Source organism: Crocodylus porosus, unplaced genomic scaffold (genome assembly GCF_001723895.1).
Source record: "Crocodylus porosus isolate Cpor-Errol unplaced genomic scaffold, CroPor_comp1, whole genome shotgun sequence".
Lineage (NCBI taxonomy): Eukaryota > Metazoa > Chordata > Crocodylia > Crocodylidae > Crocodylus > Crocodylus porosus.
Window position 1 is genome coordinate 45,900,297 of NW_017728947.1, and position 9,077 is coordinate 45,909,373.

The 9,077-nt window shown below is 40.6% G+C and overlaps 1 protein-coding gene across 11 annotated transcripts in view; it reads left to right on the forward strand.

Moving 5' to 3' along the window:
* GPHN (gephyrin) overlaps positions 1-9,077 on the forward strand; it is a 369,172-nt gene that overhangs the window by 171,755 nt on the left and 188,340 nt on the right. For 7 of the 11 annotated variants that reach the window (XM_019551529.1, XM_019551530.1, XM_019551532.1 and 4 more), the window contains 2 exons: positions 3,117-3,389; positions 4,778-4,885. In XM_019551529.1, the coding sequence (XP_019407074.1) occupies positions 3,117-3,389; positions 4,778-4,885 (381 nt within the window). The remainder of the gene's footprint in view (positions 1-3,116; positions 3,390-4,777; positions 4,886-9,077) is intronic. The other 4 variants (XM_019551534.1, XM_019551536.1, XM_019551537.1 and 1 more) reach the window with 1 other exon arrangement.

The following is a 9,077-nucleotide window of genomic DNA, read 5'->3' on the forward strand; positions in this document are numbered from 1 at the left end:
CTCCTGCTCCCTTGATCCTCGTTGGGATTACCTTCCTTTGGGCTTGGAGGATCGTCTCCTTAAGGAGTGACCACTCTCCTTGGACACCTGGCTCCCCTCCCCTCCGGGACCTCAGTGCTTCTCCAACTATCCTCCTCAGCTCGTTGAAGTTTGCCCTCCTAAAATCTAGGGCCGCTGCCTTACTGCATGCCCAGGTGGTCGAGCACCTGCAGCCCCCTCACCAGGTCATCACCCGTGGCCAGCACTAGGTCCAACAAGGCGGCGTCTCCCCTGGTGGGGCTGTGCACCTCCTGGGTTAGATGGAGGTCCTGCACTCTGGCATTTCTATCCAATGATTGTCTAATGTAAAATGCATAAACAGTCCAGGGGACAGAAATGGAAACAGGAACACACGACAGTCCCTTCCTCCCCTGCCAGTTGAATTCCTTCACCACTAGAGTACAGTCAGACTCCTTTTGCATTATCATGTGCTTTCCATGTAATTAGAGCAAGAGGAAAGGGGCAACCACCGTAGGCACTGACTTGCTGGAGAGGCATAAAAAAGCAACTGTTACTGATAGCTGGACAATTATGTGTCAGCTGGAAGTCATCACTATCCCTGTGCCTGGGTCACCCCACCCCATCACTATGCTACTGCCAGAGACCTTTCTCACAGTGTGCCACAGAATCAGCCTTTGTGGGAGACTTCCTCCTCTCTTTGGATGCCCCATTCTTTTCTTTAACATGGCTTCAACAAAAATTGGAAAAGATCCTTGTCTGGTCTAAACTTTGATAAGCCCGTAGCAATTATTGGTCCGATGACAAGTTATATGGACAGAGATTCTGCCACAATGTTCTAGCATTTGCCAAAATAAATACTGCATACTATAAATAATGCAAATATTATAATACCTGTTTAACAGTAGTCAAGCCATACTGGCTTACTGGTGGGATGTTTATTTTCCTAATGTGTTAACTGTTTATGAATTTCCTCACAAGTTCATTGCATTTCATGATGGGTTAGCTCACAACTTGCTTTCCTTTTCCTCTCTTCATTTCCCATTTGGTTGATGAGATTTAAAGTTTAGCTAAGTGAAGATAATTGTGTTCTTGGATATGTCTAACAGGGGTTTTACAAACCACATACACACATACATCCACCCTTTTCAGAAGACACACAGTCCTAGCGAGTTTTAATTTTTTTCAGATATTCCTAAGTACATGGGTTGTATGTGAACACAACCTGTGAAAACACAGCGCACTTACAACTGATAACATAAAAGAAGTACAGTGACTCCTGTCACAGGGGCCCCTGCCCCCTGTTACCACAGTAAGCAGTGTTATGCGACTGCAGAGTGCAGCACGTGTGAGCGGCAAAGTTGAAGGGCATCAGAGCCCAGTCTGCAGACTGCAAGCAGCAGAACATCAGACTGCTCAATAATAGGTGATTAGAAGATCCTGGGTCCTGTTGAAAAGAGGAGAGTCAGTGGGCATATAGGCCTGGCTCCAGGGCTAAAGAGAGTCACACTAGCCCACATCCTTGCACGAGAAGCAGCTGTACAGGAAAGCCTGTTTCATGCACAGATAACTGGTTTATGTTTCTGTTTTGCAGGAGTTATGGGAGTTGTTGCAGGGAAACAGAGAGGTCACAGTGGCTGATTTGGGAAGGCACCTGTGCATTTGATTAGTTAGCATGAGCTCCAAGGGTGAGACGCTAACGTGCTAGCCCTGACTAAGGACTGTTGGCAGAGTCCGGAGCTGGAAGGCCCTGTAAAAGGACTGTTGGTGGAGGCTAGAGCTATAAGGACCCAGGAAGAATGGGTCGGGTAGAGATTGCAGGCCCTAAGAGGGACTGGTCAAGGGGTGCAGACTGTAGGCCCCAAGAGGGAGAGAGAGAGGAGCCTGAGCACAGGGGCAAGAAACAGAGCCCAGTAGAAAGAGTGTTAAAAATGAGGGTGCCGGAGAGAGAGAACAAGCCCTGAAGGAGAGTAGTCATTTGGGGATGCTAGGGGAAGAACAAGCCCCAGAAAGAGACAAAAAGAGGCCAATTATAGGGAGGGACTCCCTGTTCAGGGGACCGAGTCCAAAGATCAGGCCAGAGCAAAGGATTGATGATGAACAGGTCAGTGTGGCACTTCAAGGCTCAATCCAGTATTCTAAGGGAAGTTTCCCAATCTTATATTTATTTCCAACAGGGTGTCACAGTTGAGGACAGGGCAACAACCTGGGAACCCAGAGTGAGATTATACTGCTTGTGATAAATAATGCAAATAATATAATTACAGCAGGTGCTACGGCCATTCTCAGAGGCAAGAGTCTTTTACACAGTGTCTCTGCAGTTTTTCGTTTTTTCCAGCCATAAAATGGAAATGTCCTATAATCTATTACAAGAAAACAAGCCGAGAGAATTAGAAGACAAATTTTATGTGGATGCTGTAAAATTACTCTGAATTGTGAGAAATTATGATGATATCAGCAAGTCTGTCACTCTAAAAGTCCACAGAAAAAAGCCTATGAATAAAAAATAGTATATCTTACTATAGAGACAGCCGTATTAAGAAACCCTTCATGATGTGAATCAATCTCTAGATATAAAAGGAACAAAAAAGTGAAGATTTGAGGCTAATGTCACAAAAGCTCATTTGGATAGGGCTGGCTATAAATCAAATAAATAAATAAATGAAAGTGTAGCATTAAAGTTTGTTAAGTTTTACATTTCTGTTGGAGTGTGGTTTTTTTATATGTTTTGTAAGGTTTGTTTAATGATTATGCTTTCTATAACTCTTAGATTGGCTGCTTTGTTATGTATTTAATGGGACTTAACTGGTGATTTACTGTATGGTAATGTTTGCAGTCTTGGTTAAAATTTAGCAGTTCTAAATGTTGCACAACGGAGAGGTTTTTGCGTATAAATAATATACTGCATGTACCCCAATTTACCTTTCGATTAAATTCTGGCTTATTTCTCCTAACAAGCAGTTAGGCTTTGTTGGGGTTTTTTTGTTTGTTTGTTTGTTTGTTTTCTGATCAGATTGGAAACGAATTCAGATCAATCAACCCTTATGACAGAGCTGACAAATCCCTATTTTCATTGGCAGGTAAATTTTCAGTATAATTTCTCCTCTTCTTATACATAGGAATGCTTTCAGTTTATACTGCCAGCCCTACCTCACGCCATTGACCTTTTGCGGGATGCCATTGTAAAAGTTAAGGAGGTACATGACGAACTCGAAGACTTACCTTCACCACCACCACCTCTTTCTCCTCCTCCAACCACCAGCCCTCACAAGCAGACAGAAGACAAAGGTGTACAGTGTGAGGAAGAGGAGGAAGAGAAGAAGGATAGTGGAGTTGCCTCAACAGAGGACAGTTCTTCTTCACATATAACTGCTGCAGCCATTGCAGCTAAGGTGAGTCTTGGCTATTTGCATGAGAGGCACTTAGGTTTCTTTCTCAGGTACTTTCCACCATCACCAAACTGTATTTTAGGACTATGTTTTTGGCTTTGATTTTTACATACTGGTGGATGTTGGACAGTCTAGAAATTAACATTAGCCAGCTTTAGACAAATATGTGAGCGAGCCCTGCTTTGAAATTAAGCACAGACTTTGTAAGGCACTATGCACATACCATCTGTTACTGGAATGCTGTTATGCTTTTAACAATACCATTTTCTGATGTAACTCCTTTTTTTTTTTTTGATCAAAACATCTGCCATGCCTAAACATATTAGCTGCAGTAGGTGGTATTTTAAGGAATTATGTTATTAGCATTTTCTGATATGACAGAGTCCTATTAGAAAGGATAATACTAATTTCCAGAAATGATGACAGACAAATGTAGCAAGTAGCTAGTGGACAATAAAACACCCAGGTTACTTGTATTTCCCTGTGCATAGCTGCATTCTGGGAACAGAGAACTAGAAGTATGGCATTTTCCTACCATAAATAAATAAGTCATCGCTATTTAGACTTCAGTGCTTTCGCCAGTTCGATTAGGCAGATACATGTGATCCAAACTGGAATATAAACTTGGAAGTATAAAAGAAAAAAATCACAGTATTTATACAAATATCACTTGGAAAAGTTTGATTTCATCATGTACCAATCTGTTGAAATAATATTTCTGTATAACTTTGTCCAAATGAATGATGATGTTTTAGTTGGAGTACCCTGTTTTAGTACCCTTTTTAATTTGTTTGTAGGTTCAGTTTTGAACTATAAGATACACACTTTCCTAGATGTTTGGGAAAGGTTATCCAAGTTAATTCAGCTTATATTTGAATAGTCTATACTTTTTCAATTCTCATTGACCGGCGTTTGTCTATTAGTAATTAATTTTAAGTATATCAAAATCATGTTATACCACTTTTTACTTAAACCATAATAGCAGCATTCCTGTTCTCAGAAGTTGAACCTTAGGAATAATTCATAGTCTCATAATATCTCCAACTGAGATTATTTTCTCACTTACAAATATCCTGGTTATGTATGTATGTTTGCAGGAATAGATGCACTAAGTTAACAATTTCAAGTTGTACTTTTTGTTATTATTAATTTTAATGTAAGGTCTAAATAGATTAATTAGTTCACTTGAAATGACAAGAGGCACCAGTATTCAGTGCAGTTTTAAGGACAGAAAATACCTGAGATCTAAACTGTTTGTGTTCATATAAGTTTGTAATCATTTAGCATTTCAGTGTCCCACCTGTTTCACCCTTGTTCCTTTTGTCATTTTGCTTGTGTAGTTTCATGTTTTCCTATCACTGTATTCATAGCTGTTATGTATTGTACATTAGAAGCATCCATCCTACACCAGTTCTGCTGTTATCATGGCAAAAGGTGAACAGCCCATCCCTGGTCTCATCTGTTATTCCCATCACGCAGCAGGCAGTGCAGGAGAACCGGTAAGACACACCTACAAGAGGCTTTTGAATTAATAGTATCTGCAAATATACTGCCTGCCTCCTAGCCTAGCGTATAAAGAGATGCTGTTATTTGTTATATTCTACCAGTTAGACAGCAGTGATTCTTTTTTAGAAAATGTGTATTATATATATATATGTATATGTGTGTATATATATATGTATGTATATGTGTATATATAGATATATATATATATCTGTATGTATATGTATATGTGTGTGTATATATATGTGTGTGTATATATATATGTATGTATATGTGTATATATATATAATTTTAAGTGCCACTGAGCATATTCTGTGTAGGACACAGAAATTAACAGGATTTAATTTTTAGCCAGAATATTTATTCTAGGATTAAGATAATGTGGGTTGTGTCAATGAGTTTGCATCATTTGGCTGCCAAGAGGCTCATTGCTCTGAAACTTGAGTTTCTGATTCAGGAGACTCATCATCTCACATATTCAAATTACCCAGCCCAATTAAAATAATCCCCCAACATTATCCCTGGAGTTGTAGAATCTTGGTAACCTTTTCCTCATCAACTTACATTGCGTTATGTTTCTCAGTGATGCATGTATCAACATGATGTATCATATGTGTTAATTCCTTCATATTTTGCTTTAGTTGTTTATAGCTTCTCTTAAATTCTACTGTTGCGTGCTTAGAAAAAAAGGTAGGATTTGATATGACAAGCCCAGCTTTTGGACAGTAGCAGCCAGTTTAGATAGGCGTGCTATAGTTCAGGCTCTAGCAAGATGATTTATTATTTTTCTCACCCCCTCAAAAATTGAACCTTGGTTTCAAGGAAGAATGTGCAAAGGTGACGTCGGAAGACCATAATGTATTATGTTCATAGCTGCAGGTTAGTGAGACCCAGCTCTAGCTGGTTATCGAGGCTTGTACTATCTTATTAGCTCATATCTCATTGAATAGCAGGCTACTTTCTCATTAATTCTTGGTAAAAGTTCTTTAGACGTTATATCATTAGTCTTGTTGACAGAGGCCCTGTGGTTTTGCACTTTGATTTTCACCTTTTTGTCTCCATAGACAGATGGTAATCAAAACCATCAATCAAGCATGTAATGCTTCTGTATTTCAGACATGACAGGACATGTTTAAAAAAAAGTCACTGGAGATTGGGGAAATAAGGCTTTTGAATGAATATAGCAGATGTTGAATCCATATTTAATATATGAACTTGTACCAGTACCAATATTCTTTGCTTGGTGCTACTGTAATAAGCAACTATAGTAATATTATCCTACAGCATTCTCAACAACCTATTTCTAAGCTGTCATCTAGGCTTAGATATAGGCTTTTGGCTAGATAGTCCTCAGGTTTCATATTCTTACTGTCTTTATAAGCATCCCTTTGTACAATGGAGAGGAATTCCATAGTCCTAATCTGATTTAATGTGTCATGTTACGAACTATCTTAGTAAGAACTTTTAAAATTGTATACCTTCCTTCTTTTGCATCTACAAGATGTTTCTGCTTTTCTTATTCATATCACCCTTGTAACAACCATGATAACAATCATGATAACTTGGAAGCCCTGTCAACAGCTCTTGAGGTGCTCCTGGAGGGAAAATAAGGAACTGTTTTCTTTGACTTTTCCCCTCTCTTGTCACTACTTTATTCTCTGATCTCAACATTTACAAGAAAAAAACAGCTAAGAGAAAATGGAATGTCAGGCAGAAAGATATTCTTCAGAATCAGAATAAACATAATGATGGCTGGCAAGAAGAGAAAGTAAAGAAAAACAGTAGACAGCTTTCTTCCTTGGCTAGGAGGAGTAGCCGTTCCTCAGTTAACAAGTCACTCTTCACTGACTGCAGTCCTTCCTAGTGAATTTGGTTTCCTCTTCCAACTTGATTTGTTTTCCATTCCTCCTTCCCTCAAAACATTTCTCCTCCTCACAGCCTGTTGCCATCTTCCACTACCATTTCAAATCCTGTTCTCTGCTCAATATTTCGTTCTCTCCATTCCTTGAATCCCTGCACCCAAGTATGTATTTCTAAACTCTTCCCTGTGCTTTTCTATCCCAGCGTTAATTTTGGTACCCTGCCTTGTCCATCCTCATCTAGGTATCTCCTTGTCAGTTATTTGCTTTCTTTCCCTACACATTCTGTTGCATTCTAGTATGCTTTCAGTTTATGTAAAATCTTCAGGGCAGGCACTTTTCATTTATAAAGTGCCAGCATATTTTGGGTGGCATAGTAATAAATTATCAGTTAGAATTGATATCTCACATTACAGTGCAATAGTACTTATGAGTCAATTGGATTGGGGTTTTCTTGTGCTAGAAACTGTATAAATATGTAGAAAGTACAAGTCCCTGCCCATATGAACTTACACCCTAAGAGACAAGACATAAGAAGTAGATAACAGAAGAAAGTGGATCAGGGTGGCAATCAGAGACAGTAACAAAAAAGGATATATATACATGCTTGAGCCCACCAAGGAAATAAAAACTTGTGTCCTGTCTAGGCACTTCTGGATTGCTGTTTTCTATATGGAAAAAAGAAAAGATGGATTTTGAGGAGGGACTTAAACAGGATAAAATGGAGGCTTTGTGGATTTTAGTTGGAAGCTTTTCCCTCTTGTAAAAGGCAGCATGGGAGAAAGTGTGAAAATGCCTGTTAAAGAAGTGGCTGCTGTAGTTGACCTTGATCTTGTAATAAGATAGAAGTTTGAATAGATAGGATAGAGCTAGATTATAGAGACAAGTTTGTTGACTATGAGAAAACTTTCTTTTTGATGTTGTGGAAGATTGGAGAACCACTGAAGAGATTTCAAGAAGATACAATCAGAGTGGCATGATAGGAGGATTGGTTCAGATGAGTGGTATTCAAACTCTGCACGGCCCAGATGGACCTGGTAAAGTTGGTGTGACTGGCCCATCACTAACAGGTAAAAGTGCCCTGAATTCAGTAATGGGAAAGGAAGGTATGAGCAGCAGCACTGTCGCCCCCACTGCCATGCCAGCCAGCTCAGAGCTTTCATGAAGCTCTGAGCACAGGTCCCAGGAGCTGAGCACAGCTACCATTCACCTCCTCCTCCTCATCTCCCACACCAAACTCAGTGACAGGGTAAAGAAGGGGACAAACACCAGTGAAGGCACTCAGTTCCTGGGCTTTAGAGCTGCATGAAAGCTCTAGGCTCATTGGCCTGTCAGTGTGGACTTGGGCTAGAGCCACAGCTATTGTGCAGCTCCTGAGCCCAGGAGCTGAGACCTGTTGCTCCTGCTTGTCCCCTCTTTTCCCTGTCTTGAATTTGGTGGGGGAGGGAAAGAGGAGAGTAGCAGCAGTGACTCTCATCTCCTGGGCTTCAGAGCTGAACAAAAGCTGTGGCTCCATCCAGATCCTGCTGTAACTTGGCAGGAAGCTCAGAGCTTTCAAGCAGGTCTTCAGCCCTGGACCTGAGCACCACCACTGCTGCTCATCCCCTCTTTTCCCTACCGCTGAATTCAGTGACGGTGTGGGGAAGGAAGAGGGCAAGGTGACAGAAGAGATGCTCAGCTCCTGGGCTCTGGAGGCTGTGAGAACTGGGGCAGCTGGAAGAGGACAGGGCATGGAGACCTTCCTTTGGCAGCACCCCACACCACCACCCACAGAGCTCTGGCACAGCACAGGGCTGGCTACAGCACCTGAAAAAAGTTATTTCAGAGAGAGACCCACTGCTCTGGGGCAGAGCATGGTCCTACTGCCACTTGTTCCCAAAGCACATTGCTCTGTCTTCAGGAGACACTGGCAGGTTACTGGAAATTGCAGGAAGCTGAGGGTGTGGTACATTGCTGCCAGCTGGGTAATTTTCATCTGTCATCTGAAATAGTTCTTGAATTATTGTGGTTGGTTTTATTATTTTTTGCAATGATTCTAAAGTTTCATTATTTTTATGAAGCCTAAAATAATACTATGAATACTGCACTTCCTACTATATATTCATAAGCCTAACATTACTAAAATTTATCTTTTTTTTCTAATATTACTTAAATTATGTCACATTAGGATATGCCCAAGCTTAGAACTATAATGTGGCCCTTGATCTATTTCTGATTTTAAGGTTTGGTCCAGTTGCAAGAAAGATTGAGCACCACTGTTTTAGATGTTTGGGAATGAAGGGAGTGTGTGTGTGTGTGTGTGTGTGTGTGTGTGTGTGTGTGTGTGTGT